At 34.9% G+C, this 18373-nt stretch overlaps 1 protein-coding gene across 2 annotated transcripts in view; it reads right to left on the bottom strand.

Annotated features, from left to right (window-relative positions):
- LOC122134328 (transmembrane protein 132C-like) overlaps positions 1-18373 on the bottom strand; it is a 112076-nt gene that overhangs the window by 35723 nt on the left and 57980 nt on the right. For both annotated transcript variants that reach the window (XM_042778895.1, XM_042778897.1), the window contains exon 3: positions 8717-8860. In XM_042778895.1, the coding sequence (XP_042634829.1) occupies positions 8717-8860 (144 nt within the window). The remainder of the gene's footprint in view (positions 1-8716; positions 8861-18373) is intronic.

Here is an 18373-nt window from a genome sequence, read left to right on the forward strand (position 1 = left end):
CTACCATAAACACAGATACACACAGAGGTCCCACTGGGAGAGAGAAATAAGACCCGTCTGTTCTCAAAGGGCATTCAACTTCAGACGTGCTCGGAGGACTTGGGGCTGCAGGAATTCAATGTCAACAATTCAATCAATCAATCAATTAATCAATCAATCAATCAATCAAAAAAAGGTAAAGGTTTGGTTGGTTAGCATAGTTTAAGTAATAAAGCAACTTTCGAATGGTAGTGTATAATAAATACAAAACAGGTTTTTAATATAATATAATATAATATAATATAATATAATATAATATAAAATATAATGTTCTGAAAAGTACAGTGTTTTCATAGGGGCTCCATAACCTATTTAACTTAAAAGATCAATAAAACTAAAACTAAAAATAAAACGCCTCACATATTGGGTAACACAGCTGCAAACTGTACTGAGAAATGTTCAGAGCTGTCTTTAAGAGCTAGAAGTTTCACTGTCAAGAATCCAGAAAACACATGTCTGTGTCACCAGGGATGTTAAACTGCACAACAGAGACATGCTGTAAACTAATAAAAAAAAATTCTCTAAACATTTTTTATCCTGTATCACAGACAAACATGACATTGTATGGGGATTTTGATTCATTCCAGTGTCTTAAATCATTTGATTCTGTTCACCGTTTCACTCAGTAACATTTCGGTAGGTTACGTAAAATCATTTAAACAGTTTTGCTCAAATAGCTTTCTGCAGTTATTATAAACCTACTTCACTTCAAAAGCATTTGCACAAGAATTATTTGCTGACCTAAATGATTCAGTTTAGTTTCCGCCCAAAATGCAGCTATATCAGAAACAATTTATACTTGTCTTTGTTGCCCTTTTATGTGCCTGGGGTTTCTGACAGTGCTATGAGAGAGTTTGTTACAAGCAGATACTAACAGAGCTCAATAGTGCACTGACCTGTAGGGTGATGTTTCTTACAAAGAGCCAGCAACAAGAGAGAGTGTGTGTGCACGCATGAGGAGAGAGGAACTTCACTATTGTCCTTGGCACATTAATGAGGTAGAAAGACAGAGGGTGAGAGGCGAGGTCACATCAGGGTCAACTCTGGATCAGCGGCCCGATTAAGTGGTCCAGAGACAGCTCTGTAATGAAATCAACCAGAGAAGAGGCCAGCGGCAAGCAGAGGAGCTCCTTTCGAAATCACTGCACAGCCTTATATTTATTCAGAAACTGTTTAGTGTGATTGGCTTTATATGAAGAAGCCTGATTCTTTCATTAAAATACCCTTGCCTTGTGAATGGCTGATGGGTGCATGTTTGTTCCTGCATACGTTTTTCTTTCACTGTCCCTCATCATGAATTCAGCGGGTTCGAGATTTCTTATCTAAACAGAGGCAGGCATCTGACAGATGGATGCTGACAAGCATGTTTCGAATTTAAATCCAACACCTCGAGGGAAAGGGTGTAGTTTGCATTCAAGCCAAACTATGTCTGATGTCTTTAAGGTGTTGAACATCTTCTCTGAGAGTGAAGTGCACTGGCAATTAATTGCATTTGGCTGCAGCAGGGAGGGAAAGCAAGATGTATAAAGAGAAGAAGAAGACGAAGACGAAGACGAAGAAGAAGAAGAAGAAGAAGAAGAAGAAGAAGAAGAAGAAGAAGAAGAAGAAGGGGACAGTAACTTTACTCAAGGTGTCAAGGTTTTGGGTGATTAGGATGGTTTAACTATAACTTTTGCTGGCTGCAATAAAGCATCATTATCCACTGATGGCCATTAACAATTAGCAGTGTATTATGATGCAATAAATCAAATAATAATATCAATCATTCATAAGAAGCTCAGCAATTCCAATAGGGTCCTCGCACTGCGGTGCACGGGCCCTAATAATTCTAGATGTTTTAGTCATAGTTTTTGTTATTTGACAAATTAGTCAATGTTAAATCATGTCATATTCATTCATCTTAGTCAATTTTACTCAAAGATGGAATGTAATTTTAGATAAAGAAAACTTATGAGAAAGTGCAAAATTAAATCAAATATATTTGGTTTTATATATTATTAAGTATAATCATTTAACATAAACAATATGAAATTCTTAATGCTTAAAGTGTTTACTGTCTGTGTTTTAGTGTGTTGTCACGGAAAGATGCATGACTTAAATATATGGATATATGGTTAATATATTGATCACATACACAACCTTTCAAAAGTATTTTTTTAGATAAATTAACACTTTTATTCATCAAGGATGTCTTAAGTTGATCAAAAGTGACAGTAAAGGTATTTGTAATGTTGAAAAATATTTATATTTCAAATAACTGCTATTCTTCTGAGCTTTTAATATTAAGAAAGCTTTGCCATCACAGAAATAAATAATTTTTTACAAATATATTCAACTAGAGAAGTTGTAAATTGTAATAATTACAAATATTGCTGTTTGTACAGTTTATCAAATTTAATGTAGCTTTGGTGAGAATAAGAGAGAAACATTTCATAAACATAAAAAAAAAAACTTACCAACCCCAAACCTTTGAATGTTAGTGTATATTTGAATAATCTCATATGTATCTAAGCGGCAGCTGAGTAACTGTCTCTGAGATTAATGGGAATGATAATGTAAAGCCTTTATCCACGGCCTTTATAAAAAAAAACAAAAACAGAGAAATCATTTAAAGTTGTGCAGGAACAGACATTAAAACAGGCCTGACCTGTCAACCATGTTTTGATGAGAGTGTAGTGCATCCAACTAGGAAAGAAAGAGAGAGTGAGAGCAGGGAGCGTCAGTCTGTTCACCTAAGACTCCACCTCTGCATCGATCAAGCAGCAGGCTGAGAGAAGAAAGGACAAATTTAAAACAAAAGACAAGATGGCTCAATCTAATCCCCTCTGTGGCGCTCCAATGAAAAGAATAAATAAGCTGATGAAAGAGTATCATGTTAGTTTTTATTCTGAGAATCATCCCTGGCTCTCTGCGCCACTGACGGTATGAGGGATTATAGCCTGGCCCATTGAGCAGAGTCCCAACCCCAGGATTAGACGGCTTGCTGTGCTGCTTCAAGCACCTCGATAAGTGGCATTCCTACTGCTAAATCAATACCAGCACAAAACAGCGAGCAATGCGGCCAGACATGGCACTCAAGGCCCAATTACAGCCTCTTTACCCATAGAAACATGAGGCAGTGAACTGAACTTCTGCACCAAAAACAGAGTTCTTTGGGTTAAGAAACAAAAAAAGTTCTGGCAAAGAGAACCTTTTATAAAGACATTTGGTTGAGTTTTGCCATATTGTTCTACTAGGGTGAGTAGAGCTTGTTACTTCCTAAATATGGCAAGGCTGTGGATTCTGCATGAGGAATTCATTGGCACATCTGCTTGTTCCAGGAGTCACTGATACACTCATTTCACACACCGTTTGAGAGGAATATGAAAAAGAAAAATTTCCTACTGAGTGGAGAGACAGATGTGTAAAGCCGTGTTTCAACCGCTGGAACTTTACCCAGGAACTAGGGACTTTGGGCTGGTACTCGGTGTGTTTCCAATGCAGGAAACAGGATCTAAATAAAGTTCTGGGTAAAAAAAATGCCCCTCGGAAAGTCCCTGCTCGCGAGGTAGTACTTTTTCAAAGGTCCGGAACTTTCGAGGGCAGGACTTGGGCGCTGAGCATGATGATTGGTTGAGTTCACACAGCATTGTGATTTGAACCACCATTTATTTGGATAATTTTCAAAATATAACTGTTATTGTGTCATGAAATGTAGTTTTAAAAGTATTTCAGGTGAGAATGTAGTTGTTTAAAACTCAAATCTGCGGTTTATTTATAAAGAGAGCGCCTTTTTAAAAATGTGTTTTACCGATGTTGGAGACGTTCAGCGGCGCTCAGTGCTCATGTATCCGCCTAGAGCAGTCTCAACTAGGCTAGTCCTTCTGAAATCACTGGCTCTGATGTCTCTTTAGTGGTTAAATATAAAATACAGTTTGTTTTGGGTAAATCTAACAATCTTAGGCCTTTATTCAATTTATCTATATGTTAAAATTAAAATAAAAAGAGGCAACTGATATATAGTAAAATTTAGTTTCATTGTAATGTAGGCTATATATATATATATATACACATTTCCCTGAACTAAGTACATTTCTGCGGCTATTATTATTTCGTCTTATTGTAAATATACTGTATAGTGAGGAAAATTGCACTAGCCAAGGCGAGCTGACAGATGTTATCAAGTACGCTGCTGTTTGCAGAATTACCCAAAATTACCCGACCCGCCCACTCCAGACCACACTACATACACTAACGACAAAAACTAGCAAAGTCTGAACTACGAGGATGCAAGTCCGAAATTTGCGTACTTTGTATTGAAATATGTGCGCAGACCTACGTCACAAGACTTTTTGCCTAATCTTCACGGTCTTTTAGACTGCGGTGGAAACGCAGAAAGCAACAAGTGCTGGGGGGAAAATAGTTCCTAGGGAAAACAGTTCCTGGTACAATTGTTCTGGGTAATTTCGGTGGAAACCCGGCATAAGTAGTAAGACACAGAACAAAAAATTAAACATACAAACTGGTTAAACGAGCTGGTTTTTGGACCTAGCTAGTTTAAGCTTGGTCAAGATGGTGTTAAACTAGAGCTCTCCCAGCCTTACCTCCTGAAGAGTTCCCAAAACAATTCAGATCATACTAACGAGGTAGAGAGATCAGCCAAATTATTTTTTATTTATTTGTTGTCTCAATATTTATGTATCTACAGGTATCTATAATAGCAACTATCTACTGGGTTTTGCTTAAGTCTGAAGAACATTCTTGTTCAGTGCTTGAGCACTGGTAATTCACTCCCCTCATCTACAATCCCTGCCGGTACCGAGACTCAAACCTGCGACCTTTGGGCTACAAGTCAGAATCTCTAACCATTAGGTCACAACTGCCCTGAAATTGCTTATACATACAGTACATACACAGCACTAGGGTCTCTGGCACCCCAAACATAAAAACAAAACAAAGCATGCAGATCATCAACAGAATATGAAGGTTAAAGTAAGCAAGGATACACAAAGTGCAGCCATAACAGCTCAGATCTGTAGCTTCTCTGCTTTGATTTGACAATGTACACATTCAATACTGCAGTGCTGCTTTGCCTGACACAGACATCTTGAGGACTAGTAATATTCCCTGAAGAAACTGACACAATTTCTTTCTTCTGCATTCTTCTTAATCATTTTCAGCTTCAGACGACTATCAACTTCACATCTTTATCTGAGACACGCTCCAGTATAATTGCTCTCATATGAGTCATCAGAGGCTTTGGTAGTTTGTCATGCCCAACACTGCAAGTGTTCAAATGCAAAATGGCTAATTCTACCATCTGTCCTGCAGTGCTTTAATTAAGCAGCCCAAAATACTGGTTTACCACTGCTTCAATTATCACCTACATAGTGACTAATTGTAAATTCTTACAAATGGGCTAAATCATAACAAGAACTTTCAATTCTAATTAAACTGTAGAACATTGAAGTCATTTTAAACTGCGGTTCTGAAAAACGTATTTGGTGTCAACCCAAAACTAATATTGATGTTCCTCATTTGTAAGTCGCTTTGAATAAAAGCATCTGCTAAATGAATAAATGTAAAACACCTTTAATTTATTTCAAATGTGAAAACATTAACATACTCTGTTCCAAACTGTAGCAGTGAGCTGCCAAAACAACATTTTATAGACCCTATGAAATGAAAATCAAAAATGTTAATTTTCAAAATGTATATAAATTATTTTACTTAATATTACCCAAATGGATTATTGTACCCAATATATAATAATAGGCTGGTTTCTAGTCTGCTGGTTTTAGAGGGGTTCTGACCACAAAACCAGCTGAACACCAGCTTGGCCAGGTTGGGTGACCAGCTTAACCGGCTTAAACCAGCCATGTCTAGTTTAAACCAGCTAACCAGCTGGTTTTAGCAGTTTTTTTTCCTCGGCAGTTGTGCTATAGAAGTTTTCACAGTATTGGCTTAGCAAAATGTTAACATAAACAATCAGTAAATTGTGTTTCTTATGTGCTTCACACAAGCATTGTGATTTTGTGTTTTACTGCATTCCTGGCTATGGGGAGCATTTCAAATCAGTCACTTGTAAGGTTAAATTTCAGTTAGAAAGCCATCTTACATGGTTGCTGCTTATATAGTAGACAGCAAGACAGTTCACTTGGTTTTGGAACTGAGCTACTTTCTTCACAACTTTGTAGAGGAAATGTTAGTTCAGGCACACATTATTATGTAGAAAAATGATAAAAATCAACCTTTTTCAGAGTGTAAAAAGGTACAAAGTGTAAACCCTCATTAGTGATATAGTGGAGTGCATGAGAAATCAAAGAGGATGTATAATAACTCATTACCGATCTGCCCCCTGTGGACTGGAGCTAGCATCTCTCACACCATCCTCTCCTGACCTCTTAAATTAAAGAATAAATGAGAAACATCCATCGGGAAAGCATCCTCACCTCCCATACTCTCAAGTAAACCAGTAAGTTTTCTAAGATTTGTCAGCCAGTAACTTTTGTAAGGGTTTGAAACCCAGGGAGTATAACTTTACCTATAGGCTCTTAAGAAAAGGTGTCAGTTTTGAAGAAATATTCTGACTGTTTTTCTGCCGAGAAGTAAGTTTTATTCCAATTTTGGTGGATGTTTCTTCAGATTTCCAGTGGTTGAAAGGATTTCAGTAAGTGCTTTTGAAGCAGTTGTAAACTACAGCTCCCTCGTGCATGAATCATAAAACTTTAAAAGCCCCTGTAAACCCAAAATGTAATTTTTTCAGTTGCCTGGGACAAAAATTACAATTAGGTAAAGCATGTCAGAGTAACAAGAATATCTTCTTGAAACACCCACACATTAGGTGGAATAGGAATTTCAATGAGCGAGCATAATCGAATAACTGTACGTTATTGGAATATGATTTATAGAAAACTCTACAGGCGAGGAAAGAAAATTCTGTTAATGTTCATCATTTTTCTCTTTAGGCTGGAAATGAGTGCATGAAAGCTCAGGGCTCTGTCGATACCGCTTACCACCCCACATTGTGTGACCATTATAAGAACTGACACATTTGAAAGTAATGTATTTGCAGCCTGATAGGAAAAAGCAAAGCAAGAGACGATTCAGACTTAAATCAGACTTAAATAACATAGATGTTTTATATCCCTGTCACATTTGGGCACTGAAAACAGTGTTTCTTTTTTTAAATTAGGGGTTGGAATGGGGTGTGTTTGTGAGATTAATTTGCATATGCAAATGGCACCAAAGAGAGGTGCTGGAAAAGGTGAAGGACCTATAAAGGCTGAGAGCACAGCTGTCAATGACTTTCTAATCTCTCTGAGGGAAGAAATGCAGAGTGAGTATAATATAATAATTTTCAGCCAAAATATGCAATCTAACACCATTTCAAAAGGAAAAAAAAAGATGGCTGAAATAAAAAAAACTACAGATTTTACATAACAGAAACACACAATGGTCTATCAGCACTGGGAAAGAATAAATATAAATCTATTCTATTATATATTAAATTATTTTTCCATCTCAATTAAAGTGACAGCAAGGCATTAAACCTAAAGTGCTAATTTACCCAAAAAATTCTGTAATTCATATTTTTTTATGAAACTTGAGAGATTTCTGTTCCTCCATTGAAAGTCCATTATACCAAAACTTGCATGAAGGTTGTAAAACAAATCCATATGAACTGATTTTCTTTTCATTCAGATCTTCTGAAGAGATGTGATCACTTTACATGATGAACAGATTTAATTTAGGCTTTTATTCACATAAAAACATTGATCTATACATGCATAGAATACATCAAATATGGTCAGCAGAAGCTGAATTGTATTTGCTTGATAAACAAAAAACACCCCATTGGTGTTAATCAGTGTTTACATGTGAATACAAATCTAAATTAAATCTGTTCATCACATAATGTGTTGCTTACAAAGATGAACAAAAATCCTGTGGGTTTGGAACAACATGAGAGTGAGTAATTGATTACAGAATTTTCATTTGTGGGTGAACTGTCCCTTTAAGCAGATAAATTGACAATAAATACAACTAATGAATCACCCTAATTTACATAACAATGTAATAGGTGTAGCAGCATTTCAGTAGAAATGAACAGGGGACTCAAATGAATCACATGAATACAAATAGCAAAAAAATGCAACAAAAAGTAACTACAAAGCTAGTGGTAGCTTAAAGTAGTGATAAAGCAAAGGTAGTTTGTTATGGAAAAGTTGCATGTTTGAAATGATTTGAAGTACTCCAGCGCTTCTGAGAAATTAAGTCAAGTAGCTTCCCAGCACTTCATAATATGGTGTAGTACTCTGTCAGTACCAGAGGGCCTGTACTGTATATGAAACGAGCAGAAGAGTTTAGAAGAATAGTCATTAGGCAGAGATGCTTACTGTATATTTGAGGGCTAAAGGCCAAAGGGCTGTATGGTGCAGGTCACTGTATATGTGCATGCTTTTAGATCTTTGTTGGCCAAAACTTTACAAAGAGAACATAATTGTGAGCAAGTGAGAAAAAAACTTTTTATAGTGTTTTTGCCTTTAGCTTCGATCATAAACTTTGAACTTCTAGGTCATTCAAGTAACTAGCAGCCTTCTGTGTTAAAGCCTTTGATACCAACAGTCTTTAAATCCAGAATTCCTCTTTGTTAATAAAAGCGTTGATAGAATGGACAGATTGAACAGATACTGACCTTTTCCCAAAGTTGGCTTCCTTCCTACGACAGTGTAGGGTGACCACTCTGTGTCCCTCGCTCCTGACGTCTTGACTAACCGTCCACTGAACCGGGTTGCTGGCCCTCGCTCCCAGAAATGCCACACCATCCTTCAACTTGACCCTGTTGCAAAAATCAAAATGACCACACAGTATATATTTACTTATTTTTTAAATTAAGTAAAGAAATGATACTGAAAAGATAATCATAATACTTAAAAATATTTTATATTAAAAATATTAAAAAATATTTAACACATATTTGCATTTGCATGTTGCAAGACACTCTTGGATACTGGATGATTAATAAAAAGTGCTTCTTGTTCTTGAACAGATTGCAGTTGTTTGCCTCATGCATTATACAGAGAAGGAGAGACTACCAAACAGCTCATGTAATACATTGTAGGGTATGGATGTGCTTGTATAACCTCAAAATGATTTTAAGAATTATTTTGAGGCCATTGTGTTCTGCTTTCTTCACATATAATCATAACTGTGTGTGTGTTACAAAAGCTCTCTGTATGGAATATTTTTTCAAGTCTATTAAATTGATTAACACAGATACATGAATAACTACTTTAAAAAATTTCTGTCATCATTTATTCACTCTCATGGAACACAAGGTGAAATCACCAATGAATCATTTGTTTACAAGGTGAAATCACCAATGAATCATTTGTTTGTCACCTGCAATTACAATAAATGGGAACTGGAAATATCATATATAAGTATCATAATGGCAGTCCATACAAATTGTGAGCTATTCAAAATCTTCTGACGTAATCTGATAGCTTTGTTTGACTAAAGATTGAAATGTAATGTGATATTCACTGATAATCTTCACCTCCAATGAACTGTTAACCACTGCTATGGGACTGAGTAGAATTACAGAACCAGATCAGTCTAAATCATGAATGAATCATTGTGAACCAAATCAACCAAATTACCGAAAAGATCCAACTTCAACATTCTATTTATAAATCAGACACTGCAAAATGTAAACTTTTGTAAACATTTTTTGTTCTTCATTTTATACAAAGCTATTATATGAATTCAGAAGACAAGGTGTATAGACCACTTTTATGATACTTACAGTATATGGTGCTGTTTAGTCATTTTGAAGAAAGCTTAGTGATCATTTATTATACTTAAGAGACTAGTCAGGATATTTTTTTAAATATCTTTTTTCGTATTCCAAAAAAATGGTCATACAAGTTTGAAACGACATGAGAGATAAAAAAATAAAATAAAAAATAAAAAAAACATGTTTGGGTGAACAACCCCTATTGTTTACAGTGGTAATGAAATGCACAATGTATCCTTGACCAGGTTCCACACTGTTCTAAACATCCAATACCTGCATTCAGCCAATCAAGGACAGGATGATGAAGACGGGCTGCAGTGCAATTCAAATGCAGAAAATAATGGAATTGATGTTATCGCTAAGACCCAGACAAAATGCAATTAGAAACAGTCCTGACGATTGTTTTTTTTCTCTTTTCATATCTTGTTTTGCTTTGTTTTGTTTTGTTTTTTCTTCCTTTTTTCTCCACATTTGTATCTAGAATAAACTAACTAATGGCACATAAAGCCAAAGTGCTGCAATAATATACTAACCCATACACAATTCAGGACTGCATACCATGTGCTATAAAAGCTCCACTGGTGGCAACTAAATTGGCTGCATAGAAAAATGCTAAGAATGCACTTGGAGAATAGTTTGAATAAACTAAATAAAATAAATAAACTCAAATCCCCTCAGGAAATTTTTTTTTTAAATAAATAAATCTAAAAAGAAAAAGTTACACCACTGACTTTCCTTTTATTCCTTTTAAAGGACACTTTAAAGTCAGCTTGCAGTCATGTGATTCTTTTTAAAAATGTGACTTGTTTTTTTTCTACCAATCAAGAATATCTAATTACCACGTATTAAAAAAAAAAAAAAAAAAAAAAAAAAAAAAACCTTACAAAAAAATTATTTCATGTTTTTAGCTTGAAATTTAATGGTCACTCTTTGCCTCAACTGACAGTGACTACTTTTAGAAATATACACAACTTCTGAAACATTTACTTTGCAGTCTGTTTGTAGTGTTGAATACTGCACATAACTGAATGCTACCTTGAACACATTAGGTACTAGTGCGAGAGTCTGAAGCACATGTACCTTCAATATTATCAGTAGCTTTTCATATATTCCAGCTGCTAACATATCATTTGTAACTGAACATTTATAAATGGCCTGGTGATCCTGAATCATTCGGGTTGCGTATACTGTGAAGCGGTTTTATCACTGTAGGTTTATTCTAAACATCATATGGCGTTTGGGTCATATCTACTTGCCTACAGCTGCAACACATTCTTAACCCTCTGGTGCTCCTCATTTGGGAGTCACACTTGTGATCTTCACGGTCAAAAGTTACCGGACACCTGAACCGAACCACTTTTTTTTCACCCCAGTAAAATCAATGTAATATATTTTTGTTCAATAATATTTTTTATTTAGTATTTTGAGATAATTTCATGGCTCTAATTAATATTTATGCAATAATTATGATGAATTACTGCCCATTGGAATATATATATATATATATATATATATATATATATATATATATATATATATATATATATATAATATATATGTATATAGTCATATTATTTTTTGATATTACTTTTCAATGAATGCAGTATTTCATGTTAAAATAGAGTCAAATGCCTTTAAAATCCCATTTTTTGAAGCCAGATTAGTGCCATCTGGTGGGAGTAAAATCTCTAATTGTTTTTAGACATAAATACTTATTTTTATTAGGTTGTGGGTTTGCATATATATTTAGACATTCTCAAAGACAACTTTTGTAAAGGTTTACATTTTGGTCTAAAAATGTTGATTTGAAGCATCAGTTTTTGAATTATTATCACTACAGTCAAACCTGAATACAGAGAAAGCATTTTATTACACAAAACATGAAAATTCTATAAAAATGAACAAAAATGAATAAAAATGTTTTATCAGAGCTTAATACTTTTGTGTTTGATCTGATTTCAATCTCAAAAAAAAAAAAAAAAAAAAAAAAAAAAAATCGGTCAAATGTGACAGAAGAGCACCAGAGGGTTAAATACAGAAACACACATATGCATTTATAAAAGCAATGTTATTAATGGACTTTTAGTTTGTTTGTTTGTTTGTTTCAAATTCAAAAGAGTTATGTCTTGGGTTGAAAGATAAAACACTGCTTCTATGAAAAGACTTGCTTCACTTTGGTTGGAATTCATTAAAATTCACTATGAATTGCACATTACTGCTGAAACAGCCAATCATATTTTTGATAGAAGGACTGAAGTCCTACCTTACAAATAAGAGAGCCAATAGCCATTTAAATAGATGCTTCAGCAGATATTCTACTCTTCATTGCACATTAACTGAACTATCTTAAATTATTTTTGCATGAATGTCACTTGTTGTGAAATTTTATCCCTTTTTTTTTTGACATTTCAAATTCAGTCTCATAAAAAATGTAACAGTTTCCACAAAAACATTAAGCAGAACAACTGTTTTTAATATTGATAATAAGATAAGTTTCTTGAGCACCAAATCAGCATTTTAGAATGATTTCTGAAGTATAATCTGACACTGAAGTAATGGCTGCTGGAAATTCAGCTTTATAATAAATAAATTACATTTTAAAACATATTAAAATAGAAAACAGATATTTTAAATTGTAATAATATTCCACAATATTACTGTTTTTACCATATTTTTAATCATAAGAACGCAGCCTTGGTGAGCCTTTCTCCATTCAGGCAGACAAAAGCTGTTCTATCATAACCGGAAATGGACTAATTTGGCCACCAGACAGCCCTTTTAGAAAAATGTCCCCTTCCCTTCAAGAGTGCTAAAATGGCAATTGGAATTCACCCAATGGCTTAATTTACATACTTAAGCAGCAGTAAACCAGTGCAGACTGTGTCTGGTTAAACTGGACTGCGGGTGGTTAATGAATAAGACGCAGGTGTTTGCTCTGAAATTTTTATGCAGAAAAGGCTGTTTAGTCAATTCACCCCTTTGTGTCCTATCTGATCTGTTCATGTAATACTTGCCATTTACATAATGAAGAAGATTTTGTTCTCAGTTTAACTGATTGATCAAAATAAAAAAATCCAATATACTGAACACAGAGACACAAACCTCTACTAGTTCATCTACAAAAAGTGCAGCTGTAAGCAGCATGAGAAGGCGTTGAGGGTTAATTAGGGAATGGAAGATTTAAATGAGATTGGTTTGGCTAATATGATTTCTGAAGAGCAATAAAGACTGCAAAGCAATTTAAAGAGAGATGTTCTCTCCCTTCACACCAGCACATGGGTGCCAGCTCATTAATTCTAAAACAACCTGAGTATCAATTAAAGTGGTATTTACCAATGTGATAGGAGTGTGAGTGCTCGCGAGAAGGCTGGAGAGGCAGGAAGTGAAGGACGGAGGGAGATGGATTGTAATATCAGATAGAGGAGATCTGTCGAAATCCTGACAGTCCGTCAACCCTGTGGCAGTTCTCCAAAATAACATGAGTAAATTCCCCTGATTCTCTGACATTATAAAAGTGAGGGATGCACACGCTCGGATGATTCCGGTATTCGTCACAAATCACATTTCGTGACAGTTGTCGGAGCGAGTGCTGTGTTTTTCTCCTGTGTACAGGCTGCATTCAACTGGCCTGAACTCCCCTTGCCGATGTCAGTGATCTATATTGACCCGGCTGAATTACATCAAAGAATTGTTAAAGCGTAATCGTTTTATCCTCTGTGTTGTCCTCTGAGAACAGTGAAGGAATATCTGATAGTGGAGGGAAAGAGAGAAGCCAGTATGTACGGGATAAATGTACAGTCAGTGTGTCATTATCACTAAATGAATCTATTCAAATTTTAATTATTTTCATACTAGAAGACCACAGAGTGCAACAAGAGCAACAAGAAACTATCACAGTGTAATTTATTGGTCTATATGTAAAACTATAAAACAGTAAATTCCAGTCCTCAGTAGTTACAAGTTGGCATTTTACAGTGACTCTTTCTGCATTGTATTGCCAGTAGGTGGCGACAAGTGACTATCATTATGAGTCATTTGAATTATTCAACTGATTTAAAATACTGTAAACAATCAACTTTGAGTGAGTCATTTCAATAATTTTTCTAATTTGTTCACAAATGCTAATTCGTTCCGTAATGAATTACTGCAAGTGACCAACTTTATGAGGGAGTCATTGAATCATTCATTCAACCGATATGTTCAAAAACACAGATTCATTCAGGAACTAAACAAAGTTATGCCTTCATGAACAAGTCACTGAATAATTCACTCAAATCATTTGTTCAAAAACAATGAATAATTCAGCACATGGAACACAACAACTGAGTGTTGCTCAAAGATGCGCAATGACCCTGATGTAACCTAAATGTAACCATTTCCGTTGTAAGAGTAAAACTAGGCAATGGAACCAACAACATTGTGTGTAAATGCTAATTAATTAATTGAAATGTTGTATAAATGCAATATAAATTATATATATATATATATATATATATATATATATAAATCTATTGTTTTTCATTACTTGCATACCTGTCAACTGAAGTGTTGTATATACTTTATTCTGATTGATACATTATGGCATCATGTGGGCAGACATTAAAGAAATATCATGTTACACAGAATAACATGAATGACTAACCAGAATGCAACCAGAGATGAAATGCAATAATATCTCAGTATATCAGGATTGATTTAATCCTGCAGTAGGGGTCTCGCTGGTCAATAGTCAATAGTGAGCTTTTTTGGCATCCCTAAAGCTGAACTATGAGAACTACACATGCATTACAGTAGGAAGACAGACAAAGTGAGACAGCACTAAACATTGACTCAGATTCAACACCTGCAGTCTTTTCACCCCTTGAGCAGCTTATAAACCCCGTGTGTGAGAGGAATTATTTATGATACATTACACAGACACAAACATACACACACACATTTGTTCCAAACCAGCACAGATAGCCTGGGGTGACAATTACTCCAACACCACCAAATCGACATTTAATTGCTATAAAAGGCCATATTAGCAAACAGTGTGTTAAGTAGTTCGCAAAAGACCTGGAGAGAGAGGGGGGAATAAATGGAGGTAAGGGGAGAGGAAGACGGGATAATTAATCAAATTAAATTCATAGAAATGCTCTAGTGTTAATTATCGACTGCTGTACTGCTTTTTAATATTTAACTGTGCTGTCAGAACTGATTCAGTGAATGCAATTCAATTCTTGATTTTATGTAATTTGAATTTAAAGAGGTAAATTAAAAAAAAACTACTGAAAATCAAAGAAACTCGTTTAAGAGTTGTGTTTTAAAATGATATTTAAAATGATATTTAATAATACAATATATTTAAATGTTATTAATCTGAAAATATTTAATAGAAATATAAACCATATGATTTTATTAGCAATGTGATATGGACATTGTATGCAAAAAAATGCTGTTAATTTTTTTGACAAAATCAATTTATTTTGAAAACTATACCTTATCAGTTGACAAAAAACATTGTAACTGAATTAAAATAATTAAAATATGTAAATGAGCAAATAGACATAGTAGCATGACTTTCTTTGGATTTCTTTGAATTACTTTGGATTGCTGTTCATTACGTTTTTTTTGTCATTCCGATTCAACTTCCAACGTATGAACTGAAAGCAAGGAAATTTGCAATTTCACCCAATCCTTGGGAAATAATCTGCTAGAAAGCTACCACATTCTTCTAAAAGTTCATCTTTAATGGGTGTGTTTTACTGCAATGTTAATGTCAGGATGTTAAGGACTGACATGACTTATGAGTACATTAAAATGCATTAAAAAGAAAGCCTATATAAAGATCTCCAGCCTGATGGCAGACAGAGTGTGAATAGTCTAACTGAACGGAAAGGAGGGGAAGGAGGTCTCATCTCGACCTCCTGTCTAAGACTGACAGACAGGCTCTTGAGCACTTGCCAATACCAATGAGGACTGGCCGGTCTCCCAGTGTGCCAGACCCGGCACAATCTTCCAGGCTCTCCCCCGCAGCTGCATATGTGACATCGGTTAGATTACAGAGATTCCTGCCATTCAAGCTCTGAACCATTACCTGCCAGTGAGCCGGGTGTACTTTACAAGAAAGGGCAATACTCATTCCCAACAGGTGCTGGAGCCTTAGATCTTACCGAGCTATGATGAGACATCCGTGCACGTCAAAGGAAGAATGATATCAGAGGAGTAAAATGTCAAGCCTAGCATTTAAAAGAGGTTCAGACTGGGCTTTCCACTAAAACTGGCTTTTTCCCTACACTGTGTCTGTGGACATGGTTGATATCAGTGTTTACAATCCAATAAAAAGAAAACAAGCTAAAGACAGTAAACTTGCCCTAGAACAAGACAGGAAATGTCAATATTTGGACAGGAAGTTAATAGTCATTCACTGAAAGCAAATCAGTCTGTAACATTTTTCATATCTTTTGACAGAAACATTTGGCTCACAGTAACAAAGACAGAAAAAGGGGGAAGAGCACCTCAAAGATCATATTCTGGGGTGATTTAAGCTTTTGTTTGTTGCCAGATTTTATTGCAGATTTACAATATGCACTACCAATTAAACAGACTTTAAAATGTACATTTATCCATTTGAAGCGACTTACATCTTATCTGTTTCTTTCTGAACATTGCTATGACCTTGGTACTGCTAGAGCAACAGGAACACTTTTACACTTAAGATTCATCAGCACTTCATAAGACACCTATAGCAAAAATAGTACAACTAATTTACAGTACCAAAACCCTGACATGTACATGACAGTAACGTTCAAAAGCAGTGAATAATTTAAATAAAATTAATTGAGAGAGAGAAAAGATGAAAAGTGAGAGACAGTTATATAGAAATAAACCTGAATAAGCCACAGTTAACTGATTAAACGAGGGGTGTCAAATCAGCTCCTGAACAAAGGTGACCTTTAAAAAAGATATTTCAGAGAAACACCATCTCACCAGTCTTACTATGATGGAAACAAGCTCATACAGAGCACTGAACTTTTACCCTTACCAATCAAAAAAATACATTCAAAATAAAAAAACACACATTACAAATCAAAAAAAAAAAAATAAATAAAAAAATAAAAAAATTATAATAAATAAATAAATAAATAAATAAATAAATAAATAAATAAATAAATAAATAAATAAATAAAATAAAATAAAAATAGTATCTTGTAAAAAATACTATGCATTTATTCATAAACTGACCATAAAATTTTAATCTCTTTATGTAATGTCTATAGGCACAGGATATGTGCAATTTTACCAAAGGACAAACTGCTCCTTCTGCACAGCTTTTTCTACAACAGCAGGTATAAGATAGGCTAGAATGCTTGCATTTTAAAACACTGTATATGTGGGGAAAAAGACTTTAAAGGTTGTGAAAGGTTTTTGGGGAATTATAAAATAAAAAAGTTCCAAAAGGGTAAAAAATTTCATTCATTCTTTTCTAATTTCCCTCCGGCTCAGGCAGTGAGGCCCATGCAAACTAAACATTCTGCTCCTGTCTATGTCCCGCCTGCCCGCAGGTGAATATTTTCCGGGCTGTTCCAGGCCTAAATGACCTCTCTGCAGCCCACAGCAAAATGGAATTACACAATAAGGAAATTGAACAAGGTCAGGCAAATTGAAACAAAATGAACAATATCTGGCATTTGCCTGACTGAGAACCAGAACGTTGGAAGCAATCAGAGCAGTGATAAGTGGACTTGGAGAGATGCACGGATAAGGAAGCTAATTTACAGTTTTTTTTTTCAATTGCTAACATCCTTTTGTCCAATCTGTAGTCACATTTTCAAAACACTATACACAATTAGCACAACATCAGTCTGTTGTGACCATACCTTTAACAAAATTCTTGTTGTTTTCACACAATATTCAGTAAATTAGCACGTTTCTAAAAATAAGCTTACCCCATACCAAAATCATAGATCTTTCTTATCTTTTTTACAAATGCTTAAACACAGCATGACAGAAATGAAGACCTAATGTTCCAAACTTTAAATATAGTGTAAAGCCTCTACTTCTGCAACAACAGCAACTCAAAAGTATTGAAAAAATATCTCTATATAAAATATTGTAACAACTGATAAGCATTTTTAAGTAACAGATCACTAAAATATTTAGAAAAGGCTGATTCCAGTCTCAGTTGGAGGAATAGTCAGGTGTTGATGCTCTTTCAATTACATCAACATAGAGTAAAAAAGACCTCTTTAAATTGGTTTTGTGGGTGCAGAACAACACAAAGAATCAGAGAGAGAAAAAATAATGCCTGGGAGAGGGAGAGGAATAGTTAGATCAGATAGGGGAGAAGAAGAGGTAAGGGAGGGGGTAAGAATGTTTGTGCTGGACTGTGCTGCCATTTTTTATGTTGTTTGTTTGTTTTTTATTTCTTGCAGTTGTGAATCTCACAATAAGTCTGAATTGCAGAGATATAAACTCGCAATTCCAAGAATAGAAGTCCACACAATTACCGTGTTTACTTTTTTATGGATAACCTATGAAAGCTTATTTCTGCCATGGAATATAAAGGGT

Source organism: Cyprinus carpio, chromosome A21, assembly GCF_018340385.1.
Source record: "Cyprinus carpio isolate SPL01 chromosome A21, ASM1834038v1, whole genome shotgun sequence".
In the NCBI taxonomy this organism is placed as follows: domain Eukaryota; kingdom Metazoa; phylum Chordata; class Actinopteri; order Cypriniformes; family Cyprinidae; genus Cyprinus; species Cyprinus carpio.